Genomic DNA, 27,053 nt, shown 5'->3' with positions numbered 1-27,053 from the left:
CAAGGCAGGAGGACTGCTTGAGGCCAGGAGTTCCTGACCAGCCTGGGCAACATAGCAAGAGTCTGTCTCCACACTCATGCACGCGCACACACACACACACATACACACAAATGGCCCAGCGAGGTGTCATGCACCTGTAATCCTAGCTACTGGGGAGGCTGAAGCAGGAGGATAGCTTGAGCCCTGGAGTCTGGGGTTTGAGACTGCAGTGAGCTATGATCTTGCCATTGCATTCCAGCCTGGACAACAGAACAAGATCCTGTCTCAAAAGCATATAGCAATCTATCACCAAAAATGCTTATGGTTTATAATCATCAACTGATAATTCATTAGTCTTCTGAAATTGTATTAAATGCAAAACTTTGCAAACCATCTGATATTCAAAAGGATTTATTATCCAAGACTCATTCAGTCTCTCAATAATTATACATAATTTTAAGTTCCCTTTGCTCGGTGGTTTGGAATGTTCACATCCTGGGTCAATGCTAAGATTTGAGATGACTAAGAGGTATAGAGTACTATATATATGGAAACTGAGTATCTGGAAAGATCCTTAAAATGATCCATGCCTGCTTTAATGTGAAAAATCTTCAAGAGTGGTGAGCTACCGTTCGAGGAGCTAACTTAAGTAAAATCAGAAAACAGTGTTTGACTGCAAACTGCAAGGCAGACAATAGGAAAGATACATAAACTCTGTAAATTTGTTTCTCACAGGGTTAATGATTTGGAAACTGCTTTACAAGTATACTGGGGTTGAACAGCTAAGAGGATGGCGGATGATGCAAGCTGGGTTTCTCATTGTCAGGGAAAGAAGTTACAGAAAAGCAAGTGGGGAAGGCTAGCATGAACCTATGGCACAGGATTAGTCGGGGCATCAGTAGGAACTCACCCTTAGTTTAATATGAATACAGATGGACAGATGCAGAGATAACTATAGAGATGTGTGGGTCCACGAGTTAGTATATGCATGTATTTCCTAGCTCTGTTTGCTGGGAGGACCTAGAAGAAGTGACATACCAGTAGAACAAGCGTACCCAGCACCTAGATCTTGATTTCTAAACCAATGAAGGGAACCAAGGTTCCTTGGAGAAATGGATGATTCTGAGGCTGGGGCAGAGAAGGTACAAGATGAGCCTGGACTATCTTCTTATAGTGCCCGAAAGGAAGAAAGTGTTCAAAAAGGATAGGAGCACGTCAAAGGACACAAGAGCCAACCTGAAAAAACTCCCAGTGGCCCAAGCTAGAAAAATTCAAGCCACAAAACAAATGACTTAGTACTGGATTATACCCCCACTTCCTCCCCAGGGGTAGAGATCAATTTGTCTCCACTTGAGTATGGGCTAGACTTAGTGACTCACGTAGGGTGAACAGAGCATGAAAATGGAAAATTAGCAACTTTACAGTGGAGCGCTGGCAGACACTGCCTTAACCTAGTGATCAGGTGAATGCCACCAGTAATGTCACGTGGATGTCACCTACTCCCTGATAGGGTGTGATAAGAAGGGCACTTCACCTTTGTTGTTTTCCCCCAAACCCTTAAGCTCAGTCCAATCATGGGAAAAATATCAAACAAACCCAGATTGAGGGACAGTCTACAAACTGTCTAGGCAGCACTCCTCAAAAATGTCAAAGTCCTATGAAACAAGGAAAGAGCAAGAGACTGCCAAGAGCAGAGGAGAGTAAAGATGACTACACGTCTAAGTAAAGTGTATGATGGGGATGGGGGTCTACACCACAGTTTTTGCATGTTAAGATTAAAAAAACTGTTAAATCTTTAAAAGATGTATATAGTCCAGATTTTAGCAGATGCTCATTAATGTCACTACTGTATTTTCCCCTTATTCTTTACTTTAGTGCTGTTTCCTATACCAGTTTTACACCCTTGTAAAACAGATCCACTGGGAAAAGCCTGTTTCTTCTTTAGTAAAGTATTCTCATCTCACTAAAGTATCATGGTATTAACTGAGGTTAACACATGCCAGAACCCAGCATGTGTGCCGTGAGTCCTCCCACTCGTTCCACATCACTTTCCAGTTTCTGACACTTCCCTATCTTCTCACTTTTGGCCTCATGGCTTTGTCACCTACAGGGCTGCCACCTTCTGAGAGATCTGCAGCCCACACCACCCCTCCCATGGCTGGCCCTCCACCCTGGGCTCTTCTGTGCATCCTGTGAGGGACAGTATTTAAGGACAGCTGGTAGTTGGTGAAGATCTTCAAACTATCCATAACTAGGTCTATTTGAAAAATGGCACATATTGTTATGCTATAATTAAATATATTTAGATCCTTAGCCCTTTAGGAAATGTAAAAAGAGTTACACAGTAATAAACTCGAATCGTAACTGCAATAATAACATAAGGGCTGCTGTGATGGTCCATGGTCAGCATCCCTGAGGTAGGCACCATTATCCTCATTTTATGGATGAGGAAATTCTGGCTCAAAGAGGTTAAAGTAATTTCCGACAATCACACAACTAGTTAGTGGCAGAGCTAGCGTCCAATTTCTGTTCTACTGTCCTGCAAAGCCCAAAGCTCATTCCATTCTGCTATAACTTCTCCCTCGAGTTCAAAAACTCACAGGAGTTCTAGATTTTTTACACTCCATGATACTAATCAGGAACAATTTTAAATATTAACAATTCCCCCCTCTTCATTCTGTTTCCAAAGGAAAATATACATCCTGCGAACTAATTATTATTCCAACATGAATTCCTCATTTGCAGCATCTCCTCAGTGTGACTCAGGGACATTAGATACACCTTGCAGTCCAGCTCGCTCCTTCAGTTCTGATACCCAATCGGGGTTGTCGTCTTCCTCAAAGTCCCTGTGAAAAAACAATGTGGATGATAAGTCTTTCTATTAGGGGCACAGTATTTATTGATGGATTCAAAGCAGAACACCACCAGAACAATATTTAAGTTTTTGAGAAATGAGTTCCATAAGGCAATTGAACAGAGAAATAATTGTTAGTTTTTCCAAAAGATCACTTCTTTCATGTTTCTAAAAATTTTTTTTTCAACGTACAATCCAATATATTAAAAATAACTAGTCCAAGCTGAAAGGTTATATGTATAGGGCTCGGCTGGGAATTTTGTAATAACGGAACACATTACCCATCCCAGACAAAAGATCAGGATGTAAAAATTCATTTAGGATCAAAAGTAATGTAACAAGGTCCTATTAAACCTGAAATTGTTATGGTCTAAATTTATGGTTTAAATTAAACCACAGGCGCGCACACCACAACTCAAGCTCTCTAGGTACATCACAACGTACGTGTCCTCCTCCTCCAGCCCAGGCTTCAGTCGCTCTGGATCCAAAATGACAGAATCCTGGCCTCCATCAACACTGTCTGATGCTTCTGTTTCTTCAGACAGGGGGCCTTTCAAGAAGTCTTCTGAGCCTTCAGGGAATATTAACAGAAAGTATGCCCATTGAAACAGCATTTACTTATTTCCTGCATTTCGACTAGAATCCTCTACAAGCTTGCTGGCTACTTAAAGACAATGCCATGCTCCATATTTCTTTTGCAGTATCTCCTCACATTACCCAGCATAATTTTTGGCATAAAACAGGCCCAGGAAGCATCAGTACGTGGATTAAATTTAAAAACAGTAGTTTCTTCAAGAGGGAAAAAACTTAGAAGTTAAAATAAAAACCTTCAAATATAAGAACTTACATTAAGGCATTAAAAGTTGTCTTTGGCAGTTGGATTACAGTGAATTTTTTTTTTTCCTTTGAGCTTTCCCCTCCCCAGTTTTCACAATGGAGGGGAGGAACGGTAGAGAATTAAATGAAGACCACATGCATTTGCTTTAAAAGAATTTTGTAGGCAGTGATTGCTTTTAGGTTTTTTGCTTACAGAATAAAAACCTAATGTAAAAATACAGGCTAAATCTTGTAAAAGTCATTTCAAAATGGAACTTTGATATATTTTTTAAACAGGGACTTTCCCAAAAGACAAAGACTTCATCATTATTAGACCACACACAAAATCCAGGATCTAAAATTCCTAAATTGAAATTCACAACCATTAATCTTCCTTAACATCTTGCTCTCCTTGGGGCCCCCATGATATTCTGTGCACGGCTCTATCAGAATGCATACACCACAGAGCACTACAGTTCTCTGTGTGCTGGGCTCCCAGGTAATGAACTCCTTCATCCCTCAGGGCAGGAATTGTGTTTTATTCTGTTTTTATCTTAATCTAATACACATTAGGCACTCAATAAATATTGACCAAATAAACAAATACGACTAAACCTGTTACAATAAATATAGTTAAGACTTGCCATACCATTACATGCTCTACTTGGTACAATTTATCTTAGATCTTAACCTAGCCAGGTGGTTTAGTAATTGAATTATCAATATTACACACAGACGCACATCCTTAATGTAGTCCATTGGCCTAGATTCCAAAGGATAGTATTATAAAAGGTTATTTTATATATTTTAGTAAAAATGTCTATAGAAAAAGATTTAAAAATCAAATCTAATTGTTCACCCTTTTTGAGCTCTATTCAATGTAACAGAATTCAAGTATACAACAAAAGAAATCTTAGAGTTGTCACTAAAGCAGTGGTATATTTACATGGTAAAAATAGGCTACTTTTAAAGGAAGTAGTAGCATGATTATTAAAATAAGCAAACTAATGAGCAAATAGAAGTAAAGTAGCTCAATGGAAAATTTTAATTGTTGCTGAAGATTAGCTAGGAAAGATTCAAAAACACACAAAGCCAGGGTACCGTGGCTCATGCCTATAATCCCAGCACTTTGGGAAGGTTGCTGAAGCTTAGCAGTTTGAGACCTGCCTGGACAGCATAGCAAGACCCCAACTCTACACAATTTTTAAAAATTATCCAGGCAATGGTGGCATGCACCTGTAGTCCCAGCTAGTTAGGGAAGCTGAGGCAGAAGCATCACTTGAGCCCAGTTCAAGGCTGCAGTGAGCTATGATCATGCCACTACACTCCAGCTTGGGTGATGGAGTGAGACCCTGTCTTTAAAAAAAAAAAAGAAAGAAAAAAGAAAAAAAACACTGAAAAATACAATGTTATGAATTATTTTATAACTTAAAAACTAAAAGGTTTCTGGGAGGGGGAATAGGAATGAAGAGTTATTATTTAAGAGGTACCGAGTTTCAATTTGGGAAGATGAAAAAGTTCTGTGGGTGGATGGTGCTGATGGCTACACAATAACGTGAATGTACTTAATGCCACTGAACTATACATTTTAAAATGGTTAAAATGTTAAATTTTATGCTATATATATTTGCCACAATTAAAAAAAAAAATCAAAAGATTTCCATGGTCACACAACACACATGAATTACCTGCTCTATATATTGTGTATGTTTGAAATGCCAAGCTGAGATCAGCGTTCTTAAGGATGTTCAACAAGGTGTCAGGGGTCTCCTTGAGCCACTGCTTACGAGTATTATTTTCACTGTACTTTATTACAGAACCACCTAGTTGTAAGAAGATAAAAATTAGTGCCAAATAAAAAAAGATTTTTCAGCATCTATTTTCCAGATCATATTTCAAGCAAAGTTAATATTTGGCCTTCATCTAAAATCTATTTCACTCACCTGTATGAGCAAGCACTCTGATACGTGATACCAAATATCCTTTAAAAACATCAAAGAAAAACCTCTAGCATATTGAATAACTATTAGAAAATGTTCTATAATAAAGTAATAGTATTCAATCTAACCACTAACCTCTATCGTCCTCTGCAGGTAAACTGGAGGTAAGTACGGATAAGTTTTCCAAAGCTGTAAGAGCTGTATTGGGTGCGTCTTTCTCCCATTGTCGCCTCTGAGGGCTTGGTGAACTGGCTTTCCTCAGGTGGACTGATTTACAGTGTGAAAAAGGAACGCTAAGCATATTATTTTATTCATTCATCTACATCCACGCACATACTCTAACAATAACATGGAAGTATTTCTTTTCTCTTTCAAACTCAGATCTAACAACAAGGTTCTTTCAAGTCTAAGTAGCAAAAGAAATGAAAATAAAATCCAAAATGAAAAGGATAAAATGAAATCATTAAAGTGATTTTAAAAAAACAATATGTATATAGTTACATATTACACGTTGTATAAGAATGAACCCCTGAAGGACTTACATACACACAGCATGCTATGTGTATACTACACTATATATTACTTTTCCTAATGGCTCTAAATACTAGTCACTCTTTTTAATTTTTTTGGTGAGTAAATAAAATATTCCAGTAACATTAAATAAATTACTGGATAAGCAAATATCTGCCTGTATACTTGCTTATGATAACTAAGACCTAGTAACATGAAAATTGGGACTCCTTCTATATTACCTAACTCCCACCTAAGCAATGATCAAAATTTGAATAACTTACCTTTTTCTTCTCTGTTTACTCTCCTCAGTGTATTTTCAGACACATTTTTATTAATGCTTTCTAAATCAGTATGGCTACACTTTCTGTCTTGTTCTTCCTCTTGCTTTAAAAGAGATAAAAAATACAGACTCAATGCTTGAATTGCTACAGAAAAGGTTAACAAATATGCAAAGTCAGCTATTTTCATTTTAAATAAAAATTAATGGATTAAAAAACATTAATAGTCATAGAACACCAAATACTTGTATATTACATCATATAGCACATATAACAAACAAATGCATATACGTATATGTATATTAACAACCATAAACCTATATACATGTAAATATATATTAATAATAGCTATATATTAATCCATTAATAGCTATTAATATCAATGATTACAAATATGAAGAGGATATACAAAAATGACAGAGATAAATGACAGGTCTTTACTGAGGAAAAGAGTAATGGAACATTTCATTATGGTTTGTTATACTGGGCTTTTCATGCTGTAATATCAAAAATGAGCTATTTTATAAAGTTGTTATATATGGTCAAAACATGCCCACCTATTCCAGTATTTTTCAGATTATCAAAGCCCTTGATATATTGCACAAAGTATAGTAACACTATGTAGTTTTTTTTTTTTTTTTTTTTTTTTTTTTGGTTGAGACAGAGTCTCACTTTGTTGCCCAGGCTAGAGTGAGTGCCGTGGCGTCAGCTTAGCTCACAGCAACCTCAGACTCCTCGGCTTAAGCGATCCTACTGCCTCAGCCTCCCGAGTAGCTGGGACTACAGGCATGCGCCACTATGCCCGGCTAATTTTTTCTATATAGATTTTTAGTTGTCCATATAATGTCTTTCTATTTTTAGTAGAGACGGCGTCTCGCTCAGGCTGGTCTCGAACTCCTGACCTTGAGCAATCCACCCGCCTCGGCCTCCCAGAGTGCTAGGATTACAGGCGTGAGCCACCACGCCCGGCCAACACTATGTAGTTTTTATTAAATCTGCATATATTTTCAGAAGGAATACAGATTTAGGACCTAGGCAGTCCCAGGCACACTAGGGCCTCGGCTGGCACATTGAGTTTTCTTATTGCTACGTAGAGGTTCTCAAACTTCTCTTCCCACACAATGAGGAGACACAGAAATGTCTATCACTTAACAGTGGTGGCTCACGATAGCAGTCATTTCAAAGGCTCCCCCCACCCCAGTACCCAAAGACATCACAATCTTGGAGGAGCGGTGAGGGGCTGTTGAAAACCCCCAGGGGGCTGCAGCCTTCCCTCCCCACGCAGGAGCACTGCTCTCTGCCCCTGTGGCTCCACCAGCTTCCGCCTGGGCAGGCTCAACTCTGCCTTCTTTCTTCCCGCGCACCATGCTGGCCTGCACGTGACCCTCTGCCTATCTCAAGCCCTCTGTTATCTGACTATTGGTCTTGTCTCCATTCTGTTTATGTATCGTCCCTTTTCCTTCTGCGAACACGCATCGCTGTGTCCACTACAGGTGGAATTCAAACTATAGTGGTGGCTGCCTAGGGCAGGGGTCAGGACCTTCTGCAAAAGGGCATGAGGAAGCTTTGTAGAGGGATGGAACTTCTATAGCTTGACTGTGGCAGTGATTACATGGCTGTACAAATACGATTACCAAAATTTATCAAATTGTATGCTAAAAATGGGTAAATTTTATTACATGTAAATTATACCTCAATAAAGCTGGAAAAAAAAACTATCCAGACATTACCATGAAAAGAAAAAAAAAGTGCAGGGGCAGGATATATTCCATTTGTAGCAATGTAACGGTGGTATATTGTTATTTATTTATAATCTAGGGTTCATTCAAACAAGTTACAAGTTTATTAGTACATTCCATGTACAGAATAATTTGTTGCCAGTACATCTTTTCCTTTTTGAATTAAAATACTGAAAAAAAAATCGTCAATACTACATGAGTTGCTAGGGTGGGTGTGATATTATTATTCACAACTTTATGGCACCTTCAGTGTAAAGGAGCATCACAGCTGCCCAGGGCTGGACAAGACGAACAAGGCTTAGGTGCCAGGCTGAAAAATGATTTGTGGGCTAACAGGGAGGCACTACGAGTTTTGAACAGAAAAGTGTTAAGCCCAGAATCGTCATGTAAGTGTTATTAAGCTATAAAAATGAATGAAGTTCTGACACATGCTACAACACAGAGAAACCTTGCAAACATTAGCTAAGTGAAAGAAGCCAGACACAAATGGATGAATGTTTTATGATTCCATTCAGATGAAATATCTAGAATAGGCAAATTCATAGAGATAAAAAGTAGATTAGAGGAGACCCGGAGCTGGGGTGATGGAAATGGAGAGTTATTGTTTAACAGGTACAGAGTTTCTGTTTGGGGTGATAAAGTTTTGGAAATAGATAACAGTGATCGTTGTAAAATATTATGAATGTAATTAATGCTGTTGAATTGTACCCTTAAAAACCAGCTAAAATAGCACATTTTATGTTTCATATATATAATCACAATAAAAAACAAACAAAAAGGCAGGCTGAAACAAGATATTCATGACTGAAAGGAGGACAAAGTTCTCTTGTATCCATATTAAAAGTATCATCAATAATTAAAAATGAAAAAACAAGCACAGTAAGCTGGGTGACATGGTGCACATGTGTAGTCCCAGCTATTCAGGAGGCTGAGGCGGGAGGATGGCTTGAGCCCAGGTGTTTGAGACCTGCCTGGGTAATACAGCAAGACCTTAAAAAGCCTCTAAAAAAATTTAAAAACTCAAGCACAATAAATGGTGACCTGAAGTGGCTCACCCGGCAGTGCAAGACAACAGCTCCAGATCACTCCCATGATAACACTGCAGCAACCAGGTCATAGTCTTCCAGAGATCTCACAGCACCTAAGGGCACCCAGTACCCAGCAGATGTTTCATAAATCAATTTTAAACCACTTACCATCATGCTCGCTTCATTTCCCAAAGCTATTCTGATTCTGCTGGGGTCTGCTTAAAAATAGAGAGAGAGAAGATAGAAAGAGAAGGCATGTAAAGACTCATTCAGTTCCTAATATGACCTGCATAAAACTTGACAGACAAGTGACATTTTTAAAGTCAAAGAGCCAAAGCTCTTTGCTATCCTCAATAGGGATATCAAGCTATAGGCACCCAGTAATACACCCCAGCTGTTGAAAGAGGCTATTTCTCTTGTTTTATTCCCAGTGTTAAAATCTGAACGTTAAAAGACATCTCTATTGACTTATGCCAACCTATTTAAGCACTAAGTGGTAATACACTCTGCATACTTGAAGGCTGCTATCCCCCTCAGTGGATGCTAGTGGAGCCTGTGCTTTTCCTGACAGCTGTCACAGCAGGTGGAGCAGGTATACCCAACAAGAAGTGAGCTGCTGATTCACTCACAAGGGACCGGCAGGAGTCAGCAGAGAACTCTGGCAACTGATCCCTTTGGCAGGGATGGCTCCTGCCTCATTTTCCTCTGGCAGAGCCCCGCAGTTCATGTCCCTTATTCACTCAACATTTTAAAGATTGCTTTGAATATCTATGATGACAGACACTGAGAATACAAGAGTGAGCAAGTCAGACATGATCCCTGCACTTCATTGTTCTAGTGTCACTATCTATGGACTACATTGGAGACGTCACCAGACGCATGGTTTCAATACAGTGGCATTTCTCTAACTCGGGAGGCTGGGTCTATTCCTCAATAAACTACTTGAGTCCTCTCTTTTTAGAAATTGTAAAACTACTTTTCCAAACTATCTTGAAACTTTTCTTAGTTCTGTTTCCTTTTGCCCAGCATTTTAAAACTAATTTCCCACTATGCTGGGATGTGAACAAAAGCTACAAAATATTAATAGTATCTAAAGTAAAATTAATGCTAAAGCAAAATTGGTAGAACAAAGAAAACTGGCTATCTCTTAAGTAATGGGGAAAAGCTTGAATTATTAAGACTGAAGGGGTTATATCCTTCCAAAAATAACAGTTAACAGTTAACTTTAAGAAAACAATAGAGTTTTCCCAATGTTTCTTTTGTAGCACCTGAGTATAACACTACAGTAAAAAGCACCAGACAATGGAGGTGTTGCGCATGTCCCAACAGTGAGTGATTTTTACACTTGTTAGCTCTTCTCCCTTATTCTGTTCATATCTACTATCTTTGTTGGATTTCTTCAGAAGGAAGTCATTGATGACAAATGAAAAGGAATAAAAATATCTTTGAAAAAATTCAGAGATGACAACTTCCAAAGAGACAATAAATTAAATTTGATATTTGCTCAGAATAGACTACAGCTATTATGTGGATGGTTCCCAACTTTTAAAAAGGCTCTGGCTTTTGTTTATGTCTAATTAATAAACTTTATTTTTTTTAGCACAGTTTTAGATTCACAGCAAAATGGATCAGAGAGTACAGACATTCCCACATAACCCTGTCCCCTCCATGCCACCTCCCCCATACTGCACCATTACGATCTATGAGCCCACATGGACACATCACTATCACCCAAAGCCCCCAGTTCATATTAGAAAAGGCTCTGTGTTTTTAAAAGAATGGTGGTTCTTCAGAAACCTGGGGATGTATTTTTCCTGTAAGATCAGTGTTATATTTTCATGGTTAGATTCCTAGGCCAGCTCACAGAAGCCGTCTACCTGACCCACAACAAGCCAGAGTAAATATGGTACCAACACTACACAGAGAACAATCTTTACACACTAAAGTGTCCAAACTAGGCTTTTTTTTTTTGTATCCCTGTTATTCCAGGGAAAAAGATAAAAGTAAATAAAATTAAAAGATAAGATTCAGTATAAAATTATGTCTGGAGTAACAAAAAGGAAATTTTGATTTGAGGAGTATCTCTGATAATGATTTCAATAATTTGAAAATTACATTTTCCTTTTCTGTTCTACTGTATTTTTAAGAGCATTTAGTAATAAATAGTCCTTCCAACATTCTTACCCTTTTTGCTTGGTGTATTATGCTTAGTTTTTTTTGTTTCTTCTAATATCTGTTCACCATATTCTGTGATGATCTGAAATGTAAAGTTGAAAATTTAAAGATATGAAATCTACTGTTCTATAGACATTGCCATAATGTCATTTAATTGTCAGCATTCCTCAGCAAAATAATACTTAAAGTTGAAAAATAAAAATGCCATTTAAAGAATACATATTATTTAGATGGCGAGACTAACATAGACATTTATTTATGTCTAGAATAAGGCCTGGAAGGATATGCAAACTGGAACCGTGATTATACTTGGGAAACAGCATTGTGGGGGAGAAAAGAGGACGGGGAGGAAGTTTTAACTTTTTAGTGTTTAGTACACTTGTGCATCATTTGAATGTTTTTCTTTTTGGCAGGGGTGACAGGCTCTCACTCTGTTGCCTGGGCTGGAGTGCGGTGGTGTCATCACAGCTCACAGCAACCTCAAAGTCCTGGGCTCAGGCAATCCTCCTGCCTCAGCCTCCCGAGTAGCGGGGACTACAGGCATCCCCACCCCGCCCAGCCCATCATCTGAATTTTCACAAGTATATGTACCCTGTAATTGTGTTTAAAAGGTAACACACTGTTTTATCATACACTATCGCACCTCAGGGGGTAAGCACTTCTGGACAAGCCGAGCCACGCTGCGTCTGGAGAGCAGCGTCGTAGCGGAGGGGCGATGTGAAGGGTTCCGTTTAAACATCTGCTTGACGAGACACTGCAGCTCGTAGGAGTAATGCGAGGGCAGTGGACTGATGGGCCCTTGACATATTTTCAGGATAAGATTTTTCCAACTATTTGCCTGAAACTGAAAAGTAAAAAATTTAACTTTAAAAGCAGATACAGAGAAAGAAGATGGAAATCAGATACTACCAGCAGAACTGAATGCATATAAATTATTTTAATTTTATAAATGTGTCAGATGTCTGGTCATTTTTCTTTCTAGAGGGATCCTTAAGATACTGTTCTGTAATTTTATGGTGGTTCAGGAGAAAGGCAACACGTGAATAATAAAAAGCTGCCCCCTCTAGAGAAAGTCTTTCCATCAATTCCTACTGTGGGTACTTTATTTGTCACAATCAATGTTTTTGCAGATATATATTTTTAATATATTTTGAAAATCAAAGTGATACATACATATGGCTTTTTAAAAAGTCAAATGATAGTAACAGGCCTCTAAAAAGTATAATATTCCTCTGCTCCACTCTTTCCCAGAAACTGCCAGGCAGGCTACAAAGCAACACACACTTCAGACTCTTCCAGTTCTCCTGCAAAATCCTTTTCATCACTCTTGTCATTAAAGTCAAGATTAAAGTTTCATAAGTGACAGAGTGGGATAATGCATAACAGACTGGAGTAACATTTTAAAAGTTTTCAATGTATAATAAATATATTGGAACTAACATTAGACATCAGCCTTGTAAGAACACGTTGGCATTCTGCCTTGAAAGTATATTGCCCTACTAATAAAAAATGCAAGTGAAGATATCAAAAAAGAAAAACCAACAAATAACTAAAGAAAAATTCAGGTAATGAAAAATAAGATTGAATCTGCTTTGCCTCTGGTTTTTTTTAGCCATTATACTGATTTTCTGCATTTCCTACAGGTTTGAGAATGACTTTTGCCTTCAAGTAGACGAAAGACAACAGATCTTGTGCCAACTATTCAGGGCACTGCAGTCCTTAATACTTACTCTTGCTAGTAGAAACAAGAATGTGTATAGCAGTAACCAGGGGCTGTGGGGAAGGTACAATGGGGAGTAATTATTTAATGGTTACAAAGTTTCTGTTTGGAGTGATAGAGAAGTTTAACAAATAGATAGTAGTGATGGTTGCACAATATTGTGAATGTAATTAATGTCACAGAATTGTATACTTAAAAATTGTTAAAGTGGAAAATTTATGTTATATATATTTTACCAAAATATGATAAAAAAATTAATAGCAGCAAAAAGAAGGAAGAAAGGAAGGAAGGAAGGAAAGGAGGGAGGGAGGGAGGGAAGGAGGAGCAAAGGGAAGGGAGGAGAAGAAAGGAGGGAAGGAGGGAAGGAAAGAGGGAAGGCAGACAGGCAGGCGATATATGGCACAACAGAAAATAAACAATGGAAATTTCCTACTAGTATATGCTACAAAGCAGCTCAAGGCAAAGATGATGGCAGTGGAAACATATGAAAACTTTTATAATGACTTCATCCTAGAAAAGCAAACTGCCAGCTGGAATTTGGCACATTACTTAGGACTTAGCCAGATATGACAAGCTGCCTCTTCCATTTTGCATGCCATACTTACTGGATGCCTAAGGGTACAGAGTTCATACAGAATGCATCCCAAGGACCAGATGTCACTGGAAGCACAAAGAAGCAGTGTAATAACAAGTGGATTATGAGTTAACATGTGAAAATATATGGATTTTCCTACACAGGAAAATGAAAAATTATTCTACCTTTAATAAGAATAGATATCACAAGTAATTCCTAGGTATTAAAACATACAGTAATTTTGGTCTAATACGTAGACACTTACTAAGAGTAATGTTTGCAATAAAACTCTCTGCTTCCCAGCCCTCATCCCTCCAAATGAGAGTGGTTCAGATATCACTCCAGTAACATACGGGAATTCAGTAGCAAGAGGGAATATTTGCAGACTCAGATTATCATTGCTGGAAGAAGGACTCTGGAAGACATTCAGTGCAGCTTCCTCTCGGAATGCCCTGTGCACCCTCTGATTGCATCTCCTAATGGACAGCTCTGTACTCGGTCACAGTCTGTTCCCCTGCCTGACAGTTCTAAGGGATAGCATTCTTCTTTACCAAAAGCCAAAATGTGGCTGGGTGTGGTGGCTCACACCTGTAACCCCAGTGCTTTGGGAGGCCAAGGTGGGAGGATCATTTAAGGTCAGGAGTTTGAGACCAGTCTGGGTAAAACAGCGAGACCCTGTCTCTACAAAAAATTTTAAAAATAGCCGGGCCTGGTGGCACGTGCTTGTAGTTCCAGGTACTCAGAAGGCTGAGGCAGGAGGATCGCTTGAGCCCAGGAGTTTGAGGCTACAGTCAGCTATGATCACACCACTGCATACTCTGGCCCGGATGACAGAGCAAGACTCTGCCTCTTAAAAAAAAAAAAAAGGCAAAATGTGTCTCTGGGAACTCTGGGAAATCTCTCTACCCCTCAGAGTTATTTCTGTGTTCCCAAACAAAGAGAGAACAAGACTATTGACTCTTCCACAAAATAGCTCTTCAAAATCAGAAGAGTTTTATAGTTGGCCCTATACCCTGCTCTGTTTCCTCCATCATTCTCACCATCTACTAGTCAGCTTCTAGACATTGTCTTTGCTTCTTTTTTAGAGATGGAGTCTTGCTATGTTGCCCAGGCCAAAATGCAGTGGCTATTCACAGGCATGATTATTGCACACCACAGCCTTGAACTCCTGAGCTCAAGCAATTCTCCTGCCTTAGCCTTCCAAGTAGCCAGGACTACAGGTGCGTGCTACCACACCCAGCTAATTTTTCTTATTTTTTGTAGAAATGGGGTCTTGCTATGTTGCCCAACTTGGTCTCGAACTCCTGGCCTTGAGCGATCCTCCCACCTTGGCCTCCCAAAGTGCTGGGATTACAGGTGACCCACCATGTCCAGCCTAATAACATTATTTAATATTTAGTCCATACTCAAATTTCCCCAATTGTCCCAATAAGTCCCTTTAGAACTGTTTTATCCCAAGTTCAGTCAATTCTACTCTAAAAGGAATCTATTTACATTTTCAAAAAGCAAGTCAGCAGAAAGTAATGAGATTCTACTTCTAAGAATCCATGCCAAAAATGTGATATAAAACAATGTCATACTTATGCACAAAAGGTATGTTAATCACAGCACTGTTTATGGTACTGAAAACTGGAAATATACAGCCAAAACCAGAGGAATGATTATGTGGGGAAATGAATATGATATAAGATAAAGTGAAAAAAACAGGAGACCAAATTGTATATAGAATATATCAATAGTTTTAGGGGGAAAAAGTGAATGGATGGGGAAAAAAATCCCATCAAAATGTTATTCGTAGTTGTGAAAAGTGGGTGATTTCCATTTCTTTTCTTAGACATCTCTCTATTTCCAATCCTCCCCATCCACCCATCCACACAACGGGCACATATAACTTACATTCAGAAAAAATATTGTTTTAAATTATAAGGTCTTCATACTAACTTCCTGCACTCAATTAAACTAGTAACCAAGTGGTTATGATCTAGCCATATAAATGTTAACTCAATGATATAATCTATCAGTTCCCAAATGTTGGAAATCACCTGGTGATCTTGAAAAATTACTGATGCCTGCTTCCCACTCACTGACATTCTGATTTAATTGGTATGGATGCAACCTAGGCTCTGGGATTTTTAAAAGCAGGAGGAGCAAAGTTTGGGAATCCGTGATATAATTCATATTGTCCCTAGAAATGACTAGTCTTTCTTTCAGTATTTACAGTTAGCTCCTCTCAGCTCTGATTAAAAACAGTTGGAAAACTATGACTTTCATCTAGAAGCCTACAAACATAGATTCCACACTACTTTCAAATATATATTTAAAAAACCAACATGTGCCATGCATCTGCTTTAAAGTGGCACCAGATTCTAGCATTGTTTGCAGGCTACAATGCCTGTCACCAGTCACCCATGCACCAAATTAAGTACACCACTTACCTTTTGTTGTTATAAGGCAGGTTTTCCCAAATTTCTGGAGGGACATAATAAGGTGTTCCCACATAGGTACAAGCAAATGCCATCGGACTAAAACCATGAAAAGGCAAAGAATGATTACAGAGCATTCCTGAAAATAGACATTTTGATTACTGTCACTACGACAGAGCAGAGATACATACTTGGAGAGAAGACGGGCAGATCCAAAGTCTCCCAATTTTACTTTTCCATTTTGGGTGAGGAAGATATTCTGCATTTAAAAAGAAGAACTCAGATTATGTCTGCTGTCATTCAACTACGAGGCAGAGGTCTGCAGAGAAGCTGTCTTCCAAAGCCTGCTGACGATGGAGATTAAGGGTAGAAATGCTGACAGCCAAGTCCCTGAGAGGAATGGCACCATCCCCTCTTGACAGCTGCACGTTCCCCTGTGTGGGAATTCAGGATGACTGTTCGAAATCTAGCAAGCAGGTTTCAGGCTGTATCAGCAGACCCAATCAACCAACTAGGAACCTGTGTTAGAGTGACTTCACCTGGTGGCAGGCCCAAGTGTCAACATATGGACTTTGTAAGTGGTCACTAACAGAGCTGAGAACACATTAACATATATCGTCATGCACCGCATAATGACATTTCGGTCAACAGCAGACTGAATACATATATGCTGATGGTCATGTAAGATTTTAATACTGTATTTTTATCCTACTTTTTCTACATTTTAGGTATGTTTAGCTATACAAATACTTACCACCGTGTTACAACTGCCTGCAGTATTCAGTATAGTAACCTGCTGTACAGGTTTGTAGTCTAGGAGCCATAGGCTATACCACATAGCCTAGGTGTGCAGTAGGCTATAACATCTAGGTTTGTGTACTCTGTGATGTTCACACAACGAAATTCCCCACCAACACATTTATGAGAATGTATCCCCTGTCATTGAGCAACACGTGACTGTACTACCACAGAGATTTCAATGACTTTTTCTCAAGTAGTACCTTATTTGGTTAATATAAATATTAAATCAAAGAGTACAAAGTTTCAGTTAGAATAACTAAGTTCTACAGATCTCTACAGTATGTTGACTATAGTTAATAATAATGTATGTTTATACTTAAAAATTGCTAAGAGAGTAGATCTTAAATGTTCCCACCATAAAAAATGGTATGTGAGGCGATAAATACGTTAATTAGCTTGAGTTAATCATTTTACAATGTGTATATACACATATATATACATCAAGATATCATGTTGTACACTGTAAATATATATAATTTATATTTGTCAATTATATCTTAATAAAGCTAAGGGAAAATATTTTTAAATTTAAAAAGTAAGTACTATATAAATAAATATTAGGCTGAAAAATACTTCTAAACTAAATAAATATGTCCCCAAAGGACATAGAATAACATAGAAAAAGACAATGAAATAGTCTTGGTTTCTTTTTTAACACATCAACTGCTATGTGAGTTGTATTTAACTGACACTAGTGTTGAGCCCGGGGCCTTGTGAAGCCAAACCTGGGCAAAACCCTGCAGTTGGTTTGTGAAAATCTTACTTGTTGATGTTCTTATTGTTACAATTAATACTGACAATTTAATTCTAAAAACATGGATTAAATGAATAGAAGTCAATAAATTTCGTTTTTCCATTTATGTTTACCTTTAAATTATACTTAAGCCGGGCAAATCAAGAAAAACACTTTACATTACGACCTATGTTTTAAGTTTTCACATTACTTTTTACATTACTAATTCCTAAGTTTTTATATTACTTTTTAAATTGAAAAAAACACAGAAAACAATAAAAAAAATAAACTTTTCAGTGAATTAGAAAGGATCGTTTTGTTTTCAAAGTTTCTGTTCTATTTTCGTAATAAAACACCATGGCCCCACGGAAAAAAAATTTTTTTCTAGTGTGGCAGTCAGTGTTAAGTCTAAAAATGTATTCCACTCACCTTGGACTTGATATCTCTGTGTAGCACACGTTTCTTGTGAATGTGATTTACTCCAAGGCACATTTGTGTAAACCAATTAAATATCTGTAAGAAAAAAAGTATGAACAATTTGCAAAAATGCAAATAGCTTCTTCATTTTAACCCAAAATTCCAAAAATCACCTCTAGGCCTTAGTTGACCAAGGTTTTATATAAGTTCTGAGTACAGAATTCCTGAAAGTAATAGTTCAACTAAGATTCGGTATTACCTAGACAAACTCAGAAAAGCTGTGGTTCTCATGTCTCATTATCTTATGTATGATCCAAACAGCAATTTATTTTAATAAAACTTGCACTATATTTTTCTTATATTTAACCAAATAAAAGTATTTCTTAAATGCATACATAAAGATACCTCACTACTTAGAAATAAATATGCTACAGTTTTCCTAGTGTAATCATTACATTGGGTTTTCATTGACTTTTTCAGAATATTCAAATGGCAGTGTTAAAAGACTTGATTATATTATAAACAATCCTTTGAGGTCAGCAATTTTTGCTTATAAATCCCCAGTCAATAGTACCCACAATCTCTAGGTGCCTTGGGGGCTTACAATTAAATGTCAAACTGATGTTTTTTTTCCATTTTTGCTATGGAGATTCATCCATTTGAAGCCAAAGTTGACTTCGTTCTATGGAGCCCATATTTTTAACAATACAAATTCTAAATGAAGAATATTGATTTATATTTACTGATTGTACATTCATGGTTTAGCTATAATCTAAATCAAATTAAGCCCATTGGTGCTGTTTATTTAAATCTTTTCCTTAGCCAATTCATTACAAAAATATTTAGTATGCGATTAAAAATGTAGCAAGTCCTGGACTTATGGGAACATTCTGAGCTTTAGAAGGAAAAAGATTGAGTATAGGTACTTCTAAGAAAAAGAAATGGCAGGCTTCATTCTTCTGATGGTCTAGCAATACACAATAAACATCCACCTGCCTTCTAAAATTACAGTACAATAAAAATCAAGATTTTAAATACCTAGTACAAAATATGATGAGTAACGCAATTTTGAAATTCTTCTAAGCATGCAAGAATGCCTTAATATTTTATAATCTGTGCCAGTTTTACTTCCTAAAACCATTTCAGGTGGCCACATCCTGCAGACACTAAGCAGTTAACACCGATACAGGAATCAGTCATTTCTAACTAGTGTGTCAGGTAATCACAGATAAATGCTTTTATTTTAACTTATACAAACTTCACGAGAAAAGTTGCTTCTAAACCCTGAGGGAAACTATATAAGTCAACCTCTTACCATATCTTCAGGAAATAACTTTCCTTTTTGCTGTTTAATCTTTTGCATCAGATCCCCTCCGTCACAATATTCCATCACAATATACAGATGTCCTTCAGCTAAAACAGATATAAGACTCTTTAGGAAAGCAATAGTGGCCATAAATCAAAATCAGAAATGCACGTATTTGGGGGAATTCATAGTTACCTTCAAATGATTCTTTAAAGGCAACAATATTGGGGTGTTTCATTTTGGCTAACAGAACAGCCTCCTTCCTAGAATTCTGTGTATCAGAGAAAGACTAGGAAAAGATTTTAAATAAACACAAATTTAATGTTATGCCTAAAAAATAGTTTTCTAATAATATAATTACATTATTATATATAATACTATATAATACCTCAGTGTATGATATAGTGCTAGACATAGTTTTGTAACACTACACTTTGACCCAACTTAAGTTTATCAAACTCCAGGAGAAAATATGTGGTGATTTTTTCAACTATGGCTATATTTCGCATGCATGAGCTGACCCCTTCCTTGTATTTTTACGTTTTTTTTTTTCATTCTTTACACGTGCAGAACATAAACTAGTTTTAATATGAGCCTAAGTGTCATCTGACTTGGAGAACCAGTATGCCACCAAAAACAGTATGTCCTAAAAGAAAAAAAAGGATCTCATGTTTTGACTGTCTGCATTTCATCAGTTCACTGGCCCAAATAAAAAAAGACTATGCTGGTGTATTACTACATCACGGATGCAAAAGATGATATAAAAAGTAAGTTTCCCAAACTATTTATCTCTAACTTACTCTATGAGGATGAAATCCTCAATGATTTATTTATTTTACAACCAACAAATTGCCACTGATTATGCAGTAGCGTAAGGGTTCTCAGACCAGCAGAATCTGCACATATCGGGAACTTGTTAAAAATGCAAATTCACAGGCCCACCCACACCTACCCGATCAGATTCTTGAGGGTGGGCACAGCAATCTGTTGTCACAGGCCCTCCAGATGATTATGATGCCCACTCAAGTTTCAGAATCACTGAACGAGTTAAGAATACATTGGGAAAAAAAGGCCTACCACTCTGAGAATTTTATTAAAATGTATTTTAAAAAAATTAATCAAAATATTAGTATGTAGTCTCCATGGCATGGATTCTTTCATAGGACAACTATAATACGCAGTATTAGTCTACGGAAAAATAAAACCCATAAACTTATCCACAGAATAGGTTCCTAACCTAAAAGGTTACCATTTTAGGTCTTTGTTTTTCATTTTATTTTTAGGTTCCTTTTTCATTAATATTGCACCTGATTTGTTTTTTGTATACACTGTCGGGTGTACAAAAGTGTAAATTATTACCAATCACTCAGTGAGATAAAATAAACAGTAATCACCACCAAATTTTTCTCCCTTTGTTAATTACAATATCCTAAGAATCACATAAAATATATCAAGCCCTTGTAAAACTAATGAATAAAGTGATTATGTCTTGCATGAAGGAGAAGTTCCATGTTAAACATCAAGAAGTTATTCTCTTACACAAACTACATGTACACTTTCAATGTAAGTGAATTTTTTTAGCAGTGACCTTAGGAAGCCTTATTTCTTTCATGGCAAACATCCGATTACTGCTTTCCTGCTGAACCAAAAGAGCTCTGCCAAAGGAGCCCTCCCCGATCACTCTCAGGACTACGTAGTCATCCATGCTGGGGCTGCCTCACAGCTGGGCTCCACTCATGCAGTCATCATGGGCTCTTCCAAACTACATTCAAAAACAGAAACAACTGAGTATTAAATTTACCTTCAAGAGGCAGAATGAATTCAAAGTTGTGTAATTCATCATGACAACAGCAACTTATTCCTTTTGAAAGGGACCGGTGTATGTCACACCAAAATACGCCACTTCAGTGTATGAATTGTTTTGAGCTGAAAGCAATTTGCTCTTTGCCCTCCTCCTTTCTGTCTAAACGTAGGGCACAAATTTTCCTATGTACAAGCAACAAATTTCCATTTATAAGTGTGTCTTCCTCTCCAGTACTAGGAAGAGAATAATACTTATCAATGAGGAAGGCACCAACTTGAGTCTGTATAACAAACTTTACTAAATAACCCTTATCTTGTTAGTTCCCACATATTTTTCTTCCTACAATTTATCCAAGAAGCGCAACCTTCCCTCTCCCTAGTTCCTTCTCCATAATTTACCACTCTTTGTTAAAATGGTATATAAGCTCCCTAGTCTAACACTTCTTTACATTCATGCATATGTAATAAACTTTTTCTCCTGTGAACCTGTCTCTTGTTCATTTATTTTGCAGGGCTCCATGTACTGAGCTTAAAAGGGTGGAAAAAAAGTTTTTCTTCTCTTCAAGGTAGACTCTCAGCACCAACTCTGAGTCAGATGTTATAATCCTGAATAAATCTCTCACAGTCACTGCCATTGTGGACATCCCATGCAGAAATAACCATAATCCTCAACAAATGTAAGGTGGTGAGTCTTACAGAAAGATCTATGCTGGCCTGCAGCAGAAACATCCAGGGGAGTTAGGAAAATGATATTTAAGCTGAAGCCTGAAGGATGAATGGAAGTTGGCTAGGCAAACAGGAGGGACAGAACGATCAAGGAAGAGGCAATCACATATTTAAAAACTAAAGAGATTGTGTTCAGTACCAGAAATTGAAAGAATATAACAACAGGCTAATAAGGTAGACAGGGTCTTATCTGAAGGCCACTGTAAGCCATATTTAAGTGGCTGGATTTTATCCTCAGGATAATTAATGGGCTGTGTCTGAAGCAATATAAAATCATCATATTTGCATATTAGAAGAATCACTCACTCAGGCTGCAGACTGAATGGACCAGATGGTGGAGGCGCAGGAGGCCAGATCAGAGACAGGCCAGTTAGGAGCCCCCACAATAGATAAGGCAGGCAAATAATGATGAAATGGAATAGGGTGGTGGAAATGGGGCTGAAAAAATGGGACGGAAGTATGTAGTAACAGCTGACAAGCTGACAAGATTCTTGGTGATAAATTTATGCAGGACAACCAGGGAGAAAGAGGCAAGGTTGACTCTCAGGTTTCTGGCATGAACTGGATGAATGGTGATACCATTCCTGAGAGAGGAAAGGCACAATGATTGTTATGTCTGGTTTTTTGTTTGTCTGATTTTTCTGGTGGTGGGAGTGTGGCAGGGGTGGGGCAAAACATGGGGGAGAAGGGAGACAATGTGTTCTTATTTGGACATGTTGAGCTGGAGGTGCCTGGGACTCAAAAGAGATATTAAACACACATCTGGAGTCTTTGACTTCAGCTTCCCCCTCTGCATTTCCAGGATGAAGCAGCTAATAGGACTGCTTCATACATAAGAGAAAATGAATAGACAGTTTCTGGGCCAGGTGCAGTGGCTCATGCCTGTACTGCGTGTAATCACAGCACTTTGGGAGGCTGAGGCAAGAGGATCCCTTGAGGCCAGGAGTTCGAGACCAGCCTAGGCAACATAGCAAGACATTGTCTCTGCAAAAAATTAAAAAATTAGCTAGGTGTGGTGGCACGCACCTCTAGTCCCAACTACTCCAGAGGCTTGAAGCTCAGGAGTTTGAGGATGCAGTGAGCTATGATTGCATCACTGTATTCCAGCCTAGGCAACAAAGCAAATGAATGAATGAATAAGTTCCTAACACTTTGCCTGGTACATAGAACGTCCGGAATAAGTGGCAGGTATTATTATTACTAAACCTTAGAAAGGTGATGCATTTTTTTAATTACAGGAAAAAACACTATAATGAATACTTGGATTTTCAAAAAGCTTACCTACAGTGTTTTTATTTTGCTTTAAAAATCACACCACAAAGAATCATAAGGCAGAGAAAGCATGACAGGTAAAGAAAAAGTCACAAACTAAACCCTGTAACATAGTGACCTATAAAATTTCCAGTTTGTACTCCTGCTTATCATGGAATTACCAGGAAATCCTAGAAATAATTTCTCCATACAACCAAATCAGATGCATTGTCTTCAAAAACAATTCTTTTCAAGAACATTTAGGTCTTGAAGTGTGTTTAGGCACGTGAAAGAAGTCCTTTGCCACTATACTAACTGACCCCTGGTATTTAACAAGGAAGCCAAGTTTTCCCATGTTTCTGCTCTTTGTTTCTTCGGGGCCTTAATTCTATGCAACGGAGAGTAACTGGAAAGCAAGAGCAACCAGACTTTTCTTAGCTGAAAACCACATTTTGTCCTGTCTGCCCTTACTCAATATCACACCCATAAGATCATCACAAGACCTGAGTATGATCTGAAAGTGTCAAGTATATCTATTGGTCACTTCGCATGTCGATAGCAAAAAAAAAAAACCAACAACAACAACAAAAAAAAAAAAGGCAAAAAAACCCTAATAAAGTGTTTTGCAAATGCTCAGAAGTGGAATCACCGGTGAGACAGGTTAAGCTTAGCAAGTGCACGCGCAGTAACCGCACTAGCGGGGGGACTCGTCACCCCGTTCACCAGCGACCAAATCCTTATTCCGGAAACCACCGCCCCACCCCCCCAAGCATCTGGCCGGGACCCGCGCGCTGAGCCCCGCGGGCTGCGGGGGATTTGCGGCCCGGACGGTGGCGCGGAGCCGGAGCGCGCGTCTGCCACTCGATCCCGCTCGTAGGAACCCCCAGCTCCCCAGGTCCCACGGCGCGACCACCCGCCACGTTCCTGCCTCCAGAGGCGCTGCTCACCCGCGTCCCTGGCGACCCGCGTCGAATCCCCGCCCCGCCACTGGCGGCTTCCGCGGAGCGCGCAGGGCCGGTTGTCTCTCTGGTTACGGTAAAGGAAGCCGCCTGGGTCAGGCGGGAGGCGCTGTTCTCGGAGTAGCCGGGCCTAGGAAAGAGCACGTTTTAAAGCTGTTGCTCCAGGTTGTTTTGGAATAATGCTAATAATATTGAGGGAAAGTGCCCCCCCCCTTCTCCCCGTAGCATGAGTTCTGTCTCCAGTTTAAGCGAACAGCCTATGCAGGTAGGTTTGGGCCACAGCACTGAGGGCTAGCTAGCACTTGCCAACCGTGTGACCTTGAGCAAGTGGGGAGGGCAGAGTAATGCTTCCCCATGTCCACTCCCCAGGGTGGCCACGTCCAGCTCCCTGGAACCTGTGCATTTGTTCCCTCACGTGGCGAAAGGGAACTAAGGTTGCAGATGGCATTCAGGTTGCTCATCAGCTGACTTTAAAATAGGGAGATGATCTTGGATTATCTGGGTGAGCTCAGTGTAATCTCAACGATCCTGTAAAGTGGAAGGTGGGCCAGAGAGGAGGTCGGAGTCAGAGGGAGATTTGAAGATGGAGGAAGGGGCCCCAAGAAGCTGGAAAAGGAAAGGAAACAAATTGCCCCCTTAGAGCTTCCTAAAGAAAGCAAGTCCGGTTGACACCTTGATTTTAACCCAGTGTGATCTACTACGGATTTCTGACCTTGAGAACTTTCAGGTAATAAATTTATGTTGTTTTAAGCCACTACGTTTGTGATAGTTGGTGACACCAGCAAAGTAATTAAACTTCTCTATGTAAAAATACAGTACCTCGCTTACAGGATTATTGTGAACAATATCTAGTCATATTTTACTTGTAAGTGCTTAATGTGTTCACTATAACAAGTGTCAACCAAAGAGTCACAGAGACCGAAATCCAAGTAAAGAAGTTTACCAGTGGTCTTAGAATTGCAAATCCAGCTGCGGGGATTCCAGAAGCATCTCAAGTTGTATCCTGACCAGCTATTTTGGGGTAGGGTTTTTAAAGGAAATAAAGGGAAGTTAGTACTCATTAGTTCATTCATGACCAACTGTTTTGCTTGGTGGTAGAGGGCTAGCATATCAGTTCGTTAGTTTCTAGGCAAAAGTCCTTGATTCAGGAATTTGGAAAAAACTCAGTACTCTCCATAAAGTCCTTTTCATAAGAGGCAGCAATTTTGTCTGCAGCATCAGCAAGTCATTCTGCAGTCAGGTAGTTGCAAAATGTCACTCAGGAACAAAATGGCGTTGCTCTGGTCAGCTAGTTGGCTTTGTTCCACACACTCTGTAGTGTGGTGATAACAGTAGGGACTCTGGAGTATAATGTTACAAACGGTCAACATTTGCAACATCTGCACTGCTTTCTTTGTACTCAATGAAAAAAAAGACTGCTTTCAAGTAGAAACAAACAACAGCAATAACTACTACACATGCCTGTACCCAGAATGCTACTATAGCTTGCATTCCGATGGACTACTGCTCCTAAGAATTGAGCAATGGGCAGATTTCGATCACCTTAAGTTAGTAATGGCATCAGGGGAGAAGGTGACAAAGGTGCCCAACTCCTTTTTTCCCACCTAGTGTTGACAGTCATGAAAAGGATTCCTCCCTTTGTCCCATCAACGTATTGGTTTGCTCGGGCTGCTGTAACAAAGTACTACAAACTGGATGGCTTAAACAAACAAATTTATTGTCTCACAGTTCTGGAGGCTAAAAGTCCAAAATAAAGGTGTTGACAGTGTTGGTTCCTTCTGAGGGCTGGGGGAGAAAGATCTGTTCCAGGCCACTTTCCTTGACTTGTATGTGGCCACCCTCTCCCTGTGTCTCTTCACATCATCTTTCCTTCATGGGTGCTGTCCCTGAGTCTAAGTTTCCCCTTTTCATGTGGACATCAGTCATATCATTTGGGGGGCCCACCCTAATCCTCATCTTAAACTAATTACATCTACAACAACCCTGTTTCCAAATAAGATCACATTGTGAGGTGTTGCACATTAGGACTCCAGCATACCTTTTGCGGGGAGGGTTGGACAATTCAACCCATATCACAGCAAGCATAGACTGGTGAGGGTCAGGGAGAGGGAACAGCGAGAGAAGGTCTGGCCTCTTTTCTATGCAGCTGTTGCCAAGCTATGGATACCCAGCCAGGGGAGCTTCTAAACTGGGTAATAGCCAGAAATATATAATAAAATGCTCTTATTATAGACAACATATGAGTTACTAAGGGTTGGGTACTATTTTAAATGAGTTAATACATGTAAAGTGCTTACCTTAGGACCAGATAAGTGTTAGTTATTAACTCACTTAAACCTCAAAATAACTCTAAAAGTAGGTACAATTATTACCTCTGAAGCACAGAGAGGTTAAGTTATAAGCCTCAGGATCCACAGCCAATAAGTGGTAGAACCAGAATTAGAATCCAGGTAGTGTGATTCCAGAGTCGGGCTAATAACTACAACACTTCAGCAATGTCAGAAAGAGAGATATTATAGCCATAAACAGTGGTTGTGCTCGAAGCTGACAGTTACGATGTCAGAAGAAAACTCATTGGATTTAGCAATACGGTGGTCTTGATGTGTTGAGGAGAAACTAGACTACAGTGATTGAGGTGGGATGGTCAGAGGCAGCAAGGAGTGTAGGACACTTTTAAGAAACTTAGCCAGGAGGCCAGGTGCAGTGGCTCATGCCTGAAATCCCAGCACTCTGGGAGGCCGAGGTGGATGGATTATTTGAGCTCAGCAGTTTGTAACCAGCCTGAGCAAGAGCAAGACCCCGTCTCTACTAAAAAAATATAAAGAAATTAACCAGACAACTAAAAATATATAGAAAAAATTAGCCGGGCATGGTGGCGCATGCCTGTAGTCCCAGCTACTTAGGAGGCTGAGGCAGAAGGATTGCTTGAGCCCAGGAGTTTGAGGTTGCTGTGAGCTAGGCTGATGCCATGGCACTCTAGCTCGGGCAACAGAGTGAGACCCTGTCTCAAAAAAAAAA

General features: G+C 39.0%; 1 protein-coding gene across 5 annotated transcripts; it reads right to left on the bottom strand.

Annotated features, from left to right (window-relative positions):
- Positions 1 to 472: 472 nt before the first annotated feature.
- Positions 473 to 21,053, bottom strand: NEK3 (NIMA related kinase 3). Of its 5 annotated transcripts, none has more exons than XM_069467247.1 (15): positions 20,885 to 21,053; positions 19,492 to 19,585; positions 19,306 to 19,403; positions 18,003 to 18,086; positions 16,231 to 16,298; positions 16,052 to 16,138; positions 13,648 to 13,702; positions 11,966 to 12,166; positions 11,332 to 11,404; positions 9,316 to 9,365; positions 6,380 to 6,486; positions 5,725 to 5,882; positions 5,338 to 5,472; positions 3,278 to 3,404; positions 473 to 2,825 (listed from the first exon to the last, which is right to left on the bottom strand). In XM_069467247.1, the coding sequence occupies exons 1-15, from the start codon at positions 20,999 to 21,001 to the stop codon at positions 2,732 to 2,734; spliced, it is 1,548 nt and encodes a 515-aa protein (XP_069323348.1). In that variant the 5' UTR covers positions 21,002 to 21,053; the 3' UTR covers positions 473 to 2,731. The 5 variants fall into 5 exon arrangements, with proteins under 5 accessions (XP_069323348.1, XP_069323350.1, XP_069323351.1 ...); XM_069467249.1 differs by having other exon boundaries at positions 5,725 to 5,856; positions 6,384 to 6,486; XM_069467250.1 differs by having other exon boundaries at positions 5,725 to 5,856; positions 6,384 to 6,486; positions 9,316 to 9,362.
- Between the last annotated feature and the right edge of the window lie 6,000 nt (positions 21,054 to 27,053).

The sequence above is a fragment of the Eulemur rufifrons genome, chromosome 4 (genome assembly GCF_041146395.1).
Source record: "Eulemur rufifrons isolate Redbay chromosome 4, OSU_ERuf_1, whole genome shotgun sequence".
In the NCBI taxonomy this organism is placed as follows: Eukaryota; Metazoa; Chordata; class Mammalia; order Primates; family Lemuridae; genus Eulemur; species Eulemur rufifrons.
The sequence above is the reverse complement of the archived record's forward strand: the minus strand, read 5'-3'. Positions and strand labels throughout refer to the sequence as shown.

Excerpts from the sequence above, each read along its gene's own strand:
- NEK3 (XM_069467248.1), bottom strand. The coding sequence starts at position 21,001 with ATGGATGACTACGTAGTCCTGAGAGTGATCGGGGAGGGCTCCTTTGGC. Across the intron at positions 19,586-20,884 it reads AAGAAATAAGGCTTCCTAAG|TCTTTCTCTGATACACAGAA; the intron begins GTCACTGCTAAA and ends ATCTTTTCCTAG. Across the intron at positions 12,167-13,647 it reads TCTGTACCCTTAGGCATCCA|TTTCAGGCAAATAGTTGGAA; the intron begins GTAAGTATGGCA and ends TTTACTTTTCAG.